Raw genomic sequence first — 15,995 nt, 5'->3', positions numbered from 1 at the left:
CTAATTTCCCTTGTTATTCATTTCCAAATATTTGGGGATTTTTCAGATACCTTTGTGTTACTGGATTTGTAATTTAGTTCCAATATTTAGAAAACATATTTTGTATTATTTGAATATGTTGTGTTAATCAAGACCTTTATTAAGAAGTGCCTGGGGGAAAAGAAGAAAAAAAAGTGCGTGGGGAATTCTCTGGCAGTCCAGTGATTAGTACTCCACACTTCCACTGCAGGGGCACAGGTTTGATCCCTGGTCAGGAAACTAAGATTCTGCGTGCCGAGTAGCATGGCCAAAAAAAGTGTTTGCAAGTTGTAAACTTTTAATACAAATTAAAAATGAGGTTCCTAAAAACTCAAGTTGCCAGATATGAAACAATTTAAGAACCTTTAAATATATATTGAGAAAAGCCAGGCTTTAAGAAAAACCAGGTTTGTCATTATCCAAAAGAGAAGTCTTTAAGTAAAAGCCCATGCTGCATAGATAATGCAGATGGTGCTAGTGATCTGGTCAAGCACTTAAGGTCTTCAGCTTCCATCTTTTGTTCATTTCTTTTTATTTATTTATTTATTTATTTATGGCTGTGTTGGGTCTTGGTTGCTCCGCGTGGACTTTCTCTAGTTGTGGCGAGCAGTGGCTGCTTTTCATTGAGGTGTGCAGGCTTCTCATTGCGGTGTCTTCTCTTGTGGAGCACAGGCTCTAGGCATGCAGACTTCAGTAGTTGTGGCACATGGGCTTCAGCAGTTGTGGCTCGCGGGCTCTAGAGCGCAGGCTCAGTAGTTTTGGCACATGAGCTTAGTTGCTCCGCAGCATGTGGGATCTTCCTGGATCAGGGATCGAACCCGTGTCCCCTGCATTGGCAGGCGGATTCTTAACCACAGCGCCACCAGGGAAGTCCCGTTTCATTTCTTATTGCTGCAATTTCATGTTCATTCTTGTTGGATGACTAAACCAGATGTCGGTAGAGATGGTTAGTGGGCTTTTACCCAGCCCGCCCTGCTCACTCAGTTTATCCCAGTCTGCCTTCAAGTGCTGCTACACCACTTCACAACAATATATCAATACCTCCATTTCCCCCTCCTTGGCCTTTATGCTATTGAGTTGTTTTTTTAAAAATAAACTTATTTATGTATTTTTGGCTGTGTTGGGTCTTCGTTTCTGCGCGCAGGCTCTCTAGTTGTGACGAGTGGGGGCTTCTCTTTGTTGTGGTGCATGGGCTTCTCATTGCAGTAGCTTCTCTTGTTTCGGGGCTCGGGCTCTAGGGGCATGGGCTTCAGTAGTTGTGGCATGCGGGCTCAGTAGTTGTGGCTTGCGGGCTCTAGAGCGCAGGCTCAGTAGTTGTGGCGCACGGGCTTAGTTGCTCTGCGGCGTGTGGGATCCTCCTGGACCAGGGCTTGAACCCGTGTCCCCTGCATTGGCAGGCGGATTCTTTTTTTTTTTTTTTGCGGTATGCGGGCCTCTCACTGTTGTGGCCTCTCCTGTTGTGGAGCACAGGCTCCGGACGCGCAGGCTCAGCGGCCACAGGCTCCGGACGCACAGGCTTAGCGGCCGTGGCCCATGGGCCCAGCCGCTCCGCGGCATGTGGGATCTTCCTGGACTGGGGCACAAACCCGTGTCCCCTGCATCGGCTGGCGGACTCTCAACCACTGCGCCACCAGGGAAGTCCTATGCTATTGTTTGTTGTATGTTACTTCTATATGAGTTGTAAACCCCACAATAATAAATCTTTATTTTTGCTTTATCATTCAATTTTTTTTTCAGTTTTTAACTTTATAGCATTACCTTAAACGTGTAAAGAGTTAATCTTATCACACTACACATGGCTGAATTTATTAAAGATAAAAATCCCAAATGAGGGCTTCCCTGGTGGCGCAGTGGTTGAGAGTCTGCCTGCCGATGCAGGGGACACGGGTTTGTGCCCCAGTCCGGGAAGATCCCACGTGCCGCGGAGCGTCTGGGCCCCGTGAGCCATGGCCGCTGAGCCTGTGCATCCGGAGCCTGTGCTCCGCAACGGGAGAGGCCACGACAGTAAGAGGCCCGCGTACCACAAAAAGAAAAAAAAAATTACAAATGAGTGACACAGTTACTTGCTACATATTCTTCCCATTACAACGGACAGGTTCATTAATCATACAGTGTATTTTATTATTAGAAGCTATAAAGGAGATCAAATCTCTAGTAATTTTTCTCCTTCTCTTTGATTAGTGTGTTGTTTCAGTGTGCAGATAAAATACAGTGTTAGTCACCAAGAGTCTCATGAGACTTTCGTTTTTCCAGTAAGAATATCTTTGTTTATTTGCAATGTAAAAATTCCCTATATCATTCTCTAGATCATGCATCATTTTCCATTAATTTGGTCATCAGATCAGGTAAAAGGTCTGTGTGCACCAATTTGCAGAAGTGGTCATCCAGAAGTAAGTGCTGGGCTCAATTATATTTTTTAAATATGGTATAAAGTCTTTTATATTTGCCCACATATTTAGCAGTTTTGTCATTCTTCAGTCCAATTTTGCAGTTACAATTTTCCATCTAGTATGATTTTCCTTCTTCCTGGAGAAATTCCTTTACCATTTTTTTTTGTAGTGGTGACTACTACTCTCAGCTAATGATTAATTCTCTCAGCTTTTGAATGCCTGAAAACGTCTTCATTTTGCCTTTTATTTTAGTTCTGTTGAGGTATAATTGACAAAGTATTCACTGAAAGTGTATAATTTGACAAGGTTTAATATTTATTAACATCTTGATTATCCATGAAATCATCACCTCAATCAAGATAATGAACATATCCATCACCCCCCAAAATTACCTGGTACCCATTTGTAAATCCTCCCTTCTGCCTCACCCCCTTTCCCTCCCCCACTAATCCACATTTCTGTATTTTCTAGGATTTTATATGAATGGGATCATTGAGTTAATTTGTTGTTGTTTGGATTCTTTCACTCACTATAATTATTTTGAGATTCACCCATGTTGTTGCAACACAGTTCATTTTTATTGCTGAGTATCTCCTTTTTTGTGTGTGGTAAACTACACATGACAAAAGTTACCATTTTAACCATTTTTAAGTGTATAATTCAGTAGCATTAAGTACATTTACATGCTGTATAACCATCAGCACTATTTCCAGAACTTTTTCATCATTCTCAAATGGTCTTAGTATATAATCTGCTGGGGAGTTTTTTAGTTTTTATACAATTTTTAAAAAATAAATTTATTGATTTATTTATGGCTGTGTTGGGTCTTCCTTGCTGTGCACAGGCTTTCTGTCATTGGGGTGAGCCGGGGCTACTCTTCGTTGAGGTGCGCGGGCTTCTCATTGTCATGGCTTCTCTTGTTGCGGAGCATGGGCTCTAGGCACATGGACTCAGTAGTTGTGGCTCGCGGGCTCTAGAGCGCAGGCTCAGTGGTTGTAGTGCACCGGGCTTAGTTGTTCCGCGGCATGTGGGATCTTCCCAGACCAGGGCTTGAACCCATGTCCCCTGCATTGGCAGGTGGATTCTTAACCACTGTGCCACCAGGGAAAGCCCTTTTACACAATTTTTAAAGTACACTTTTCATTTATAGTTACTACAAACTATTTATAATCTGTTGTTAATCTCATCTAGTGTGTTTTTCATTTCAGACATTGTCTTTTTTTATCATTAGCAATTTGAGTTAGGTCTTTTTTATATCAAACATGTCTCTCCTTATCATGCTCATTTTTTCCTGTACTTTCCTGAGCATGTAGATATATGATAGTTATTTTAATGTCCTTGTTTACTAATTCTATCATCTGTCATCTCTGGGTCTGTTTTTATTGATTGCTTTTTCTCTTCATATGGTAATATTGTTTGACTTTTCTAGGTTTTATTTTTTAATTTTCTGGTGTATATGGTAAGTTTAGATTGGATACCAGACATGAATTTTACATTATTGGATGTTAGATTTTTTTGGCTGTTCTTTCAACTGTTTCTAGGCTTTTGCGAGGTTGCTATTAGTATACCTGGGAACAATTTGATCCTTTTCAGGCTTGCTTTTCAGCTTTCTTAAGTGGGTTCAGACCAGCCTTTAGGGTTGGCCTCACTTGGCCCCACTACTGAGGACTCCACCCAGTGCTCTGTGAGTTAGGATGTCTTTCTGCCATGGCAGGTTTGAGCTCAGGGGTCCCTCCCCACCTGTGCTGAGCAGCCCACAGTGGGGACTTGGGGCCCCCCTGCTGATCTTCCTGAGCTCTCTCCATGCAGCTGTCTCTCCTCCAAATAGAAAGCCAGCACCAGGCTTTCTAGCTGCCTTGACCTCTCTCAACACAGGATTCTCTCTGCTCACCTCAGGGAGATCCCTGGGTTTCTCCTCTCTCAGCTGCAGCCTGGACAGTCCCCAGCAGCCTTCTGGGGCATCTGTAGGGCTTGCCTTGTTTCCCTGCTCTAAGGAATCACTTGCTGTCTTCTGCTGCCTATTGTCTAATGACTGAAAAGTGTTACTTGATGTTTTTTTTCTAAGCCATTGCTAATATCAGGTTGGTAAATACAGCCTTAGGTGGAAATAAAATGGCTTGACTGCTTATTTGTATAAATTTTTAAAAATTTATTTATTTTATTTTTGGCTGCATTGTGTCTATGTTGCTGCATGCAGGCTTTTCTCTAGTTGCGGTGAGCGGGGGCTGCTCTTCGTTGCGGTGTGTGGGCTTCTCATTGCAGTGGCCTCTCTTGTTGCGGAGCACGGGCTCTAGGTGCACGGGCTTCAGTAGTTGTGGCACATGGGCTCAGTAGTTCTGGCTCGCGGGCTCTAGAGCACAGGCTCAGTAGTTGTGGCGCATGGACTTAGTTGCTCCGCGGCATGTGGGATCTTCCCAGACCAGGGCTTGAACCCGTGTCCCCTGCATTGGCAGGCGGATTCTTAACCACTGTGCCACCAGGGAAGGCCTTGTAAAAATTTTTAACCTTTTTTTATTGATTGCTGGGAAGATGTTTTATTTACTTGTTTATTTATTTGGTTGTGCTGGGTCTTAGTTGCGGCCTTTGGGAACTCCTTAGTGGCGGCTCGCCGGCTCCTTAGTTGTGGCAGGCGGGCTCCTTAGGTGTGGTATGCGAACTCTTAGTTGTGGCATGCATGTGGGTTCTAGTTCCCTGGCCAGGGATCAAACCCGGGCCCCCTGCATTGGGAGTGTGGAGTCTTAACTGCTGTGCCACCAGGGAAGTCTCGCTGGGAAGATGTTTATAATGGCTGTATTCCTATTCACAGTTCAAGTGTGTCTCCATCCATGCTCAGACATAAAATGACCATTGGAAACTCATGGGACAATAATGTCTGATAAGACGTTAAGAAACCAAAAGATTTTAGAGATATTAGTTTAAGACGTTGGGTCTCATTTGTGTGCCACATAGTGACAACTGCCTTGAAGCTGAGGGGGCCTCACGTGTATATTCTCGTTCCCAGCGCGAATGCATCTCTATCCACGTGGGGCAGGCGGGGGTCCAGATCGGCAATGCCTGCTGGGAGCTCTACTGCCTTGAACATGGAATTCAGCCCGATGGCCAGATGCCAAGCGACAAAACCATCGGCGGTGGGGATGACTCGTTCAACACGTTCTTCAGTGAGACCGGGGCTGGCAAGCATGTGCCCAGAGCCGTGTTCGTGGACCTGGAGCCCACCGTGGTCGGTAGGTAACCTTAGAAGGGGAAGCACAGAACCTTTGCTGGGTTCCTCCAGATCAGAAGCCTGAGGTAGTTTCCAAGGGGAGCTGCCAGGAGAGAGCACCTTTCAGTGGCGGCCACCCAGGAGAGAACAGAATGTCACCTTAGAGCCCGTGAGACCCAGGCCACAGAGGGCGCCCGGCAAAAGTCACGCTGATGTCTAGTATGTCAGGGCCATTTCAGCAACACCCCGGGTGTAGCTGTGGGTGTGAACAAAACATGCACGCGCAGAACCGCCTGTGCGGTGTGAGCATTCCCTCGCCTTTGGGAACTGGCCATACTGGCATTTGTTCCTCGGGTTGACTGGACCTTCCCGGAGCCATAAACAGCAGATGAGGCATGTGTATCACACGGAGACCTTTTCTGTGAGATGCTGACGCTGCTGGCCTGCGAGGCGCAGCACGTGCCTGTAGAATTGAAGGTTTCCCCGGACCTGGCCATCCCGGTGAGTCAGCGACCGTCCTTAGAGTCTCGGGCATGCTGTCCTCTCTGCAGATGAAGTGCGCACGGGGACCTACAGGCAGCTCTTCCACCCGGAGCAGCTGATCACCGGGAAGGAGGACGCGGCCAATAACTACGCCAGAGGCCATTACACCATCGGCAAGGAGATCGTCGATCTGGTCCTGGACCGGATCCGCAAACTGGTGAGAAGGGCCCTGGGAAGGCCTCCGGGACAGGAGGGGAGGCCCGGGATCTCCCCGGGACATCACTTTGGCAAAACCCAGCAGAACCATGAGTGCAGGGTCTTCCTTTCCGGTGTGGCCGCAGTGCGTCCACGTCTGTAACTGCTAAGCATGATGCGTGTTCCCTGTGGATGGGTTGAACCCGTATAGTGAACCTGCAGAGGAAGAGTGTGCCGTGACCGGGGCCTGTGGGGGCCCGTGGGGGTGGTGGCACGGCTCATGCGGGCGTGGCCTCACGGCCTCTGCTCTCCCGCAGGCGGACCTGTGCACGGGCCTGCAGGGCTTCCTCATCTTCCACAGCTTCGGGGGCGGCACCGGCTCGGGCTTTGCGTCTCTGCTCATGGAGCGGCTCTCGGTGGACTACGGCAAGAAGTCCAAGCTGGAGTTTGCCATCTACCCGGCCCCCCAGGTGTCTACAGCTGTGGTGGAGCCCTACAACTCCATCCTGACCACGCACACGACCCTGGAGCACTCGGACTGTGCCTTCATGGTGGACAACGAGGCCATCTATGACATCTGCCGGCGCAACCTGGACATCGAGCGGCCCACGTACACCAACCTTAACCGTCTGATCGGGCAGATCGTGTCCTCCATCACGGCCTCCCTGCGCTTTGACGGTGCCCTCAACGTGGACCTGACGGAGTTCCAGACCAACCTGGTGCCCTACCCCCGCATCCACTTCCCCCTGGCCACGTACGCCCCAGTCATCTCGGCCGAGAAGGCCTACCATGAGCAGCTGTCCGTGGCCGAGATCACCAACGCCTGCTTCGAGCCGGCCAACCAGATGGTCAAGTGTGACCCTCGTCACGGCAAGTACATGGCCTGCTGCATGCTGTATAGGGGGGACGTGGTCCCCAAAGACGTCAATGCGGCCATCGCCACCATCAAGACCAAGCGCACCATCCAGTTTGTGGACTGGTGCCCAACTGGGTTCAAGGTAGGCTGGGCGGTAGCGCGTGTTTACCTTCCGCCTGTGGCAGATCCTGGGATGGGGTGCTGCCCCTTTGTGGAGGGTACCCTGATACAGGGAAGCCAGGCTGGGTCATGGATTAGTAAGTTGGGGGACAGTTCTCATTCCTTCACTGGTGTCTCTAGAACTTCCTTCCTGAGTCATCACGTGATACAGCTCTGTGAGTGTATTCTTTACAGAAATTATCTGGAGGAGTCCTTGGGTGGAAAACATAGATTGATTTAGAAATAAGATGTTTTTTCTTATAGTAATTTTTCTTAGAATATAAATGTAGGAATTTTCTGGGCGTTTTGGTAATTTATGGGGATATTTGAACTTGGGGCACTACTGTAAACTGACTTGTCTCTGAATTCCACTTGATTCCATCGGCATGTAAAAATTACATCCAATTTAAGTGTCGTATGGAACGTTTGATTTACAGCACTGTCATGAATCCTTCCGTGGAGAAGTGGAGATTGGGGAGCCTATGCAGTGTGTCTTGGGTTGTCCTTAGACCCAGCTTGCTCTGACCATCCACTGGACACAGGACAGAAACCTTGCTCCTTACTTGATTCCCAGCCTTCCCTCTGGGAATGGAACTGTGCTTCCCTGAGCCCTGCTCTTAGGGCCTCCGCTGGCTCAGACCTTCGCTGCTGCGGTGGGTTCTTACCTAGGAGTCTGGGTTTCTTCCTCTGGTCCAGGGCTCAGCACAGCTGGCCGACCCATCACCTGGTTTTGTTAATGGTTTCATGTGAGCACAGCCGTCCCCACTCATTGGCTCATTGCTGTGGCAGCTCTCGTGCTGCAAAGACAGGGTTGAGTATCTGTGACAGAGCCCCTGTGGCTCAGCAGCCTAGAACGTGTGCTGTAGCCCCCTTGACAGACCCTGTATCTCCTGCCAAAACCTCTGGTCATGTGATCCCTGGTCTGAAGCTTGGACTGCCTCTCCCTTGGTCCCAGCGCTGGGATCTCGTTCCCTCCCTCTTACTAAGCGTTCATGTGGGCCACGTCCATGGCAGTGGTCACACAACGTCAGGGACCTCTGACAGTGTGCTTGTCACTCTGCTATGCGTACACTGTTTGTTGGGAAAGCAGGGGGTGTGACCTGCCCTCGTGATTCTGCCACAGTTGTGTTCTCTGAATCTGCCTGGGTGGAAAAGGCTCAGCTACAGACATTAATCCCTATCTTGTTGAACCCTCTGTAGAAAATAACATATGAAGAATCCCAAGCAGTGTCCCTTCTTAGAGGGAAGATAGTTCTATCACCTGGGTACCTATCACCTCACAGTTGCTGGGACACAGCTCCTCCAGCAGCTTGGGTGTGAGCCAGGGTGGCAGGCTCTGGGGCTCCTCTTTCCGTTTTCCTTGTCTGGAAACCAGAACCCTGCTTTCCTGGCACCTTGCCTGGCACACAGCTGGGCCCAGAGTACAGGGTGGCCCCAGCCTCCCCGGGTCGCCAGTGGGCACCTCCATGCCTTCTGTTTCCACAAACGCAGCCACCATTTCTGGATTGACGGAAGCTTCACGCAGTGCCTTCTCCCCTTCTTTGGCAGGTGGGCATCAACTACCAGCCCCCCACGGTGGTCCCAGGGGGAGACCTGGCCAAGGTGCAGCGGGCCGTGTGCATGCTGAGCAACACCACAGCCATTGCCGAGGCCTGGGCCCGCCTGGACCACAAGTTCGACCTCATGTATGCCAAGCGCGCCTTTGTGCACTGGTATGTGGGGGAGGGCATGGAGGAGGGCGAGTTCTCGGAGGCCCGGGAGGACCTGGCAGCGCTGGAGAAAGATTACGAAGAGGTGGGCGTGGACTCGGTGGAAGCGGAGGCCGAGGAAGGGGAAGAGTACTGAACAGGAGGGAGCGGCTAGTGGCCCCCTGTACCCCGCCAACTGTCATGTTACAGATGTTTATCTACAGTTTCTGAATTAAACCTCTGTCTCTTGTGCTCACCTGGAACACGCTCATCTGTCCACAGGAGAAGGGAGGACCCCTCTGCTGGGCCATGTGGACGGCTGTCCAGCTGCTTGAGCTGCGCTGCTGGGGTGGGTGGACCTACATCTGTAAGGAGCCTCTGCTTGTGTGACGTGACCCAAGGGCAAAAAGTCAGTGTTTCCAATCCAAGGTTTTAAAACAAATAGTTCTAGGAAAACTGAGTTAGGTTTTTCAATTGAATTTGCCATTTTTCAGGCTTCTTTATTGACGGGACGAGTGGACTCAGGTGTAAAAGCTTAGAATTGGAGTTTGAAAACCTGAGGTCCATGTAAACCTGTAAAACTGGGGCAAATGTGGAAGGTCAAGACATTTTGGGGGTAAGGGTTTTACTGGATTCTCTGTGGCATGCGTGACCCACAGAGGGTTAAAAGCTCTAGGTCACAGCCCTTCTGTGCTCAAACCCCTGCTGCACCTGAGCGCCCTGGGAGGACCTCAGTGAAAAGGCAGAAGACCTGGTAATATGCACATTTTCTCACAGGCTCAAAAATGAGGTCTGGGAGGTGGGGTCACTGGTTGAAGTCACTTGGTTGGTTCAGCTGAAGCATGACGAGGACCAGCACACAGAACTAATTCTAAATCTCTGTGCCTTAATATATTCAAAAGGTAACAGAAGACATCTTGAACAGACCCTCAGGTTTTCAGAGGTTTATTACCAACAGGAGGAGCAGCCTGTCTGAGAGTCTGGCGGCCTGCGGTGGGCCCGTGCAAATCCTCTTGCTCAGGTGTTGCTCCGCGTGGGGCTCTTCCCGGGCCCGCCCACCTTGGGCAGCCTGGTGGCGCTGGGCTGGCGGGGCATCCTCTGGCTGGATCCTTCCCGGACACCGCGTTCTGGCAGTGTCGGGCCTCCGCCAAGGGCACCGCTGCCTTTGTTTCTCCCTGAGCAGACACAGAACACAGGTGTTAGCAACCGGGCAGAGGCCACCTCGCAACACCTATTGTCTGTGTCCCGAGAGCAGTGCCAGGGGCAGCTTGGCGTGTCGACCCCCAGCAACTGCCCTCCCCGCCAGACATGGTGACGCAGGAAGCGTGTTAGTCAGGCTTCTGGATTTGGATCTTGGAAGCTCTTCCTCATACATTTTCCTCCCTCTCCCCTCAGTGTTCTACAAATACTCAGGTTCACTGGGTCCTATGACTGGGCTCCTGCTGAGGACGCGCCCTGTCCATGGGGCGGTCACGCCCAGGTGCAGAGCACAGCTCTGGCTGCTCCCCCACTGGTAACCTGCCAGATTTAGCCTGTCTTCTGCTGACAGCCAGGAAGGTCTGCAGTCATGCCTGGGCCAGTGCCTGTGGCATCAGCAACAGAGAGGACCCCGGGGGACAAGCGTGCCTGGGCCACAGTCCCTCCCCGTTGGGCCTGCCTCAACCTGGGCTCTCCTTCGGCCCGCAGCTCTGACCCCCAGCCTCCATCCCGGTTTAGTCCAACAGCCTGCAGTGGGGAACCGGGGGCTCTTGGACAGAAGACATGACAGTTTCCTAGGGGCTTGTTAAGTTGTTTCTGCTCACCAGCTGTCACTTGGGCAAGGGGAGGGACCTGCATTTGAGACTCAAGTCCGTGCTCTAATCCTCACACCTAGCTTCTCCGCAGGACTCCTGCAGGGATAGGATGGCCCTTCTCAAGACACTTTCTGGGAAAATTCTTCTTCAGAGAGCAGGAGGTCTGTGCTGCCTGGCATGGGGGGTGGGTTGCAGTGGCATCAGCTTGGAACCCTGAAAGCTTGGGTTTTCCTGGCGTTGCTTCTCCCCAAGAGCCCACGTGTACTCTATTTGACAGAAGTGTAGTAGTAATGGGTTCCTCAGTGCCGGGTGGAGTAGACAGGAGCATGTGGTAGGGTGAAGCTGGGCCAACTCTGTCCCAGTGACTTCCGGAGACAGAAGCAAAGAGAAACATCACCCCTCATCTCTGGTACAAATGCTAATCTTCTGGTCCCCACTGATTGACCCTGTGAGTACATGGGCCCCACCACTCTGCAGGGTCTCCCAATGTGCCAGTGCCCTGCTCAGGCCATGCTTCCCCCTCCCCACCAAGGCTGAGCCAGGCCAAATCAGGTCCATGGAGCCCGTGGCTTAGCCCCCGGTGCCGGGTTCTCCCAAAGCACAGCTCAGGCACAGCTCCACCGCAAGCAGCAGGGCGGGTCCCAGCTGCAGGCCTCACTTTGAAGCCAGCTTTGCTTTGGCTTGCACATGTGTGAGTTTCCTCTCCCCCTCAGTGTAATGACCAGGGCCCCTCTGGACACTCAAGGATGAGAGGAAACTAGAAAAGAGCAAGTAATGTTCATCTTTAAATCTGATGAGGCCGATAAACCCTGGAAGTAAGAAACCAATGTAACTTTGAGTCATAGAGGGTGTCAAAGAAAACTATTTTAAGGATGAAAATAGCCCATTTATCCAGCTCAGTGTGATTCTTAGAACCCTAAAGGAATCACATGCTTTGGGCATTCGTGGGGAGACCCACTCAGGCCTCATTTTACACACGGCTGTGGAGGTCAAGAAGGTTTGCAGAGCCCAGTGGACCCAGCAAGGGGCATCTGGGAGCTCGTCAGGCCTGCTCCAGCTCCCTCCTGACAGGGTTATTAGGGTCCGATGGAATGCAGTGAGGACTGGGGCTGAGCCAAGGCTGACCACAAGCTGCGGTGGGGGTGGTGGGGACATGCTCCCAGGCCTGGTTCCTGTGGGGCCCTCTTAAGGGTCAAAGACAGATAAGGGTGTCTGTTAAAAACAGTCCGGTTTACCCTCCTACCCCTGAAACCAGCTGTGGCCACTCAGTGTTGGATGCCCCCTAATGAAGCAAATGCCCCAAATTCACCAGCCCATTGCCACCCGTGACTCAGGGTGGGGGACCTGAAGCTGGGGAACCACCCAGACCAGGTAGGACCCACTCTGCCATTGACCTTTGGAGTGGCCCCCGGGATCCCTGATCACCCACCCTGAGAGCTCTGCCACAGAGCTGGGCAGGAACGAGAATTATAGAAAGCCCCAGAGCGCTTTCTCCTGGGTGGTGGGCGCACCCCCTTATGGAGTCACAGACCAGATGGCTGCTGAGGCCAAATGTCAGGGACCGGCTGTGAGCCAACACTGAAGGCATGTTGTGTGCGGAGGGGTGGGGGGGCGGGTGGGTGAGAAATGAGAGGGAAAGAATACACCACAGCCCTGCTATCTGCAAGGCCAGCTGGTGGGGTCTGGTGGCCAGGATGAGCGGGCGGCCAGGGGTGTGCAGAGCACACAGCAGGGGCTTGATCGGTGCTTCCAGGACAGATACAGACAGAACAATGCACAACACGGACTGCACGTGTGCGCTTTAACCCTTAGCCCACACTTCTGGGGAGGTGATCCCCACATGGACATGCCTGTGACTCCTCCAGGCACACAGCCCGATGCCGTGTTGGGGAGAAGCTCAATGTGAGTGCTCTGCAGCTGTGCTGCCCCCAGAGATGGGCTGCGAGCCACCTGCGTGGTCTTTAGCTTTTTTAAGAGCCATGTTAAAAAGTAAAAGAAACAGGAAATTGACTTAAATGTTTCAATTAACCCAAACATCCAGTATGTCGTTTTAGTGGGTAATCAGTATAAAAGTTATCCGTGAGGTGTCCATTCCTTCTGGTGCCAACGCTCAGGTACCTGTCCTCATGGCTCCACACACCAGACTCCACCTTACGCTTTCTGTGGGGGACATCTTTTTAGAATGTGTGGTTTCCCTAAACTTCAACAGCACACAACTGAACCTAACTCCACGTCCTTACGAAGACAAGCCTAACCCCCGTGAGCTCTCAGGACAGAAATGGTGAGCCTGACAGGTCCCACAGGGCACCTGGATGGCCAGGAACCCAGAGAGTGAAGCCCTTGAGTGGGGCTCCAGCCCTTGGTCTGGGTCAATCTCACTCTGATTCTGAGGGAAACCTAAGGCCAGCTGGCTCCAACGTTCCCAAACCCCCACCACCAGCCTAGACCACCAAGGTCCCCCATTGCTTACTCTGTGACAATGCTCCTTATTTTCTCTACCCAGATCCTGCCATTAACCAGGTGACCAGAGATCTGTGTGGAGAGATGCTTTGACATGCAGCCTCAGAGATCTATCTCATTGGTGGCCTCTGCCTCTCGGCCTCAGTGTACTCCTGGCACGGCCCCTTATCTGCCCTCTGCCTCCACTGGGCATCTCCCCAGGGCCCCAGTGCCCTTGTACCCTGGCTGGTGGCCACCCAGCCCAGCAGGACCTATGGCCTGAGCACTCAAGGGGAAACGACCCTGTGGGGCCCAGTGCCCCATGCCTCTCCATTCCCTGGCCCGGGGCCTCCTCCCCACCTCCCATCCCTCTATGCAGTGCTCCCAGCCCCGCACCCCAACACACCCTTGACTGCACCCTCTCCCTCCCTCCCCCCACACCCTAGCTCAGCCCCCTCCCAGGGGATGCAGCAGCGCACAGGACTCTGCAGCTGGTGCAAGGGCCCTGCCCCCAGCTTGTTTAACTCCTGCTACTCCAGCAAGGCCAGTGCTGTCCTTCGAGACTGGACGCCCGTCACTGTCGGTATGTCTAGCCACTGGACAGACAGCGTGTCCACCCTGCAGCCCCACTGTGCCCTCAGCACTGAGAGCAGGCCTGGCACTGAGCAAGGGAGGGAGTGGCAAACCCCTGAGTGAGGAGATCTCTCTCCTTTAGTCCCCACGCTCCTCAGGCCCCCTGTCCAAGCTCCAGGCACTCCTGGAACAGCAAGGTGGGTGATGCAGTGAGGGGCACGTGGGAGGGTGCAGCTAGAGCTCCCATGGGATTTCACACTCTTAACACACCAGCCTCATCGTGCCTGGCAGTGCCTGGAAGGCACCCCCAGCTCAGAAACCAGGCAGTTGAGGGGACCCATGGTCTGATCCTCCAGGCAACCAGTCCAGGTGGGTGATGGCATCTAAGAGGCCCAGGTGCCTGTCACACCTCAGGCTTTGCTCTCCACAGCACACCACGCTGTCCCTTCCCCGCCCCTTGGGTGTCCTCCTTTGGGCTGGGGGCAGCTATACAGAGCGCAAGTCTCACCAGCAGAGTTAGCCTTTGGGGACGGGGTGTGGGCCTGTCCTGTGAGCACTGCACTTGTCTCTAGTGAGCGGAGCTGTGAAATCACGCCGTCAGTCCCTAAGCTGCGGGGCAGGGATGGCTCACTGGGTCCTGCCCTTGCAGCTCAAAGCTGCTCTGGCTTTCTGGGGGCCACAGCAGTTTCCACGGAAACAGGAGAGAGTACCAACCCCCAGAGATAAACCAATAAACGCAACCTGCAAAAGGAGAGAACAGGCAGCAAGAGAACCGGAGGGAACCGGGGGGCCCCGGAGAAAGAGGCGAGTGCGAGGCAGCTGGGCCGTGGAGCAGAACTGGAGAGGCCGCAGGCTGCAGGGCCGAGGAAAAGGAGGGCCTTGCGGGGGGGGTACAGTTCTCGGCAGAGAGAAAGGAGGCTGCTGGAGGTCAGAGAGAGACACAAAGAGAGCAGACAGCGTGCATCAGTGAGGAGGCCTGCACTCCAGTGCCCAGGGCCTCTCAGGACGGGGTCACGGGCGCCCAGGGCCCAGGCACGCCCACCCACAGGGCCCAGCTGCCCTCCGCCCCAACGTCAGCCCCTTCTCAGGATGTTTCTGGCTAAGGAGCCAGCCTGGAGGTTCTGCTGCATTTCAGAGGGTTTCTGGGATGGGAAGCAGAAGTTAACACCCGAAGCGGATTAGAGCTCCATCATGACACCCTGGTCACCAGCACCTGCTCATCCCCCAGCCATGACCCTCCAGACTGAGGAGGCCCCTCGGGCCTCTGTACCCTGCCAGCCATGGCTTCCAGGCTGCGCCCACTCACAGCCCAAGGATGGAAGCTTCACTGTCCAGATTCCTGGGTAGGACCTGGGCCGGGTGGGGTGCCAACAAGGGCACGCAGGAAAGCCTCTGCCCGCCCTGCTCCCTGAGGACTTCCGCAGAGGCTATACAGGCCATGAGGACAGGAACCAAAGCTGCCTTGTTCCCACGTTTGCGGGATAAAAACGTTCAGAGCAGAGGTGGGGAGGAACTGGGGTCGCACAAGTCCCAGACGAGGTCTAGCCTGCCTGGGTCTCCCACCCTGTGTCCTCCCGATATGGAAGTGCACCCTCAAAAGGTGGCAGCAAAGCTAGGGACGAAGCTAGGGACGAGAGCCCAAGGGGCCAGACCTTGGATGGGCCCAGCCTGTCCTGGGACAAGAGGAACAGAAAGGCCTGCACTCACGGCCAAGCCCGCGCGGTGCCAGGCGCTGCTCCCCATCCGCCCCCGTCCCCCTCCCCGCCGCCCAGGCCCGGCTCTGACCTCGGGTCTCAGGCACGCTGGGCGTGGGCAGGGGCGCCGCCGCGGGGTCCTGGGGCTCGCTTGCCAGCCTCTGCCCGGCGCACATGGACTTGAGCATCTGGAAGACTGCGAGGGGCGCCACGTTTAGCTTCAGCAAGTCCACCAGGATCCTGGCGAGAACACACGCTGCGGCAGTGAGCCCTACTCGCCCGGTCCGGCCGTCCCCGGGGACCCCGACTCCCCCGGGACCCCGCCTCCGCCGGGCGCTCACTTGAACACGTCGGGGTCCATGGCGCCGCCCGCCGCCTGCGCCAGCTCGAACAGCTCCATCTCCTCGGCGCTCAGCACCTTCTTCCGCCTCAGCGCCAGCTTCTGCAGGGCCGCCTCCAGCCCCGGTGGCGGCCCCGGCCCGGGCCCCGCGCCCGGCGCCGCCAT

General features: G+C 53.4%; 2 protein-coding genes across 3 annotated transcripts; one reads left to right on the top strand and one right to left on the bottom strand.

Annotated features, from left to right (window-relative positions):
• Positions 1-5,415: 5,415 nt before the first annotated feature.
• On the top strand, positions 5,416-9,163 carry LOC136133226 (tubulin alpha-3 chain). The gene is made up of 4 exons (XM_065890455.1): positions 5,416-5,632; positions 6,162-6,310; positions 6,606-7,286; positions 8,852-9,163. Exons 1-4 carry the CDS (start codon positions 5,512-5,514, stop codon positions 9,146-9,148), a joined length of 1,248 nt encoding a protein of 415 aa, XP_065746527.1. The 5' UTR covers positions 5,416-5,511; the 3' UTR covers positions 9,149-9,163.
• An 845-nt stretch (positions 9,164-10,008) lies between these two features.
• MZT2B (mitotic spindle organizing protein 2B) lies at positions 10,009-15,995 on the bottom strand. 2 transcript variants are annotated; one of them, XM_065890456.1, is made up of 4 exons: positions 15,832-15,995; positions 15,582-15,730; positions 14,538-14,717; positions 10,009-10,166 (listed from the first exon to the last, which is right to left on the bottom strand). In XM_065890456.1, the coding sequence occupies exons 1-4, from the start codon at positions 15,993-15,995 to the stop codon at positions 10,009-10,011; spliced, it is 651 nt and encodes a 216-aa protein (XP_065746528.1). The 2 variants fall into 2 exon arrangements, with proteins under 2 accessions (XP_065746528.1, XP_065746529.1); XM_065890457.1 differs by lacking the exon at positions 14,538-14,717.

Source organism: Phocoena phocoena, chromosome 13 (genome assembly GCF_963924675.1).
Source record: "Phocoena phocoena chromosome 13, mPhoPho1.1, whole genome shotgun sequence".
In the NCBI taxonomy this organism is placed as follows: Eukaryota; Metazoa; Chordata; class Mammalia; order Artiodactyla; family Phocoenidae; genus Phocoena; species Phocoena phocoena.
Note: the sequence above shows the minus strand (reverse complement) of the source record. Positions and strands in the feature narration are given on the sequence as shown.

Excerpts from the sequence above, each read along its gene's own strand:
- MZT2B (XM_065890456.1), bottom strand. The coding sequence starts at position 15,995 with ATGGCGGCGCCGGGCGCGGGGCCCGGGCCGGGGCCGCCACCGGGGCTG. Across the intron at positions 14,718-15,581 it reads CAGCGTGCCTGAGACCCGAG|CAGCCTCCTTTCTCTCTGCC; the intron begins GTCAGAGCCGGG and ends TCTGACCTCCAG. Across the intron at positions 10,167-14,537 it reads CCTGTTCTCTCCTTTTGCAG|GGAGAAACAAAGGCAGCGGT; the intron begins GTTGCGTTTATT and ends GTGTCTGCTCAG.
- LOC136133226 (XM_065890455.1), top strand. The coding sequence starts at position 5,512 with ATGCCAAGCGACAAAACCATCGGCGGTGGGGATGACTCGTTCAACACG. Across the intron at positions 6,311-6,605 it reads TGGACCGGATCCGCAAACTG|GCGGACCTGTGCACGGGCCT; the intron begins GTGAGAAGGGCC and ends GCTCTCCCGCAG. Across the intron at positions 7,287-8,851 it reads GGTGCCCAACTGGGTTCAAG|GTGGGCATCAACTACCAGCC; the intron begins GTAGGCTGGGCG and ends CTTCTTTGGCAG.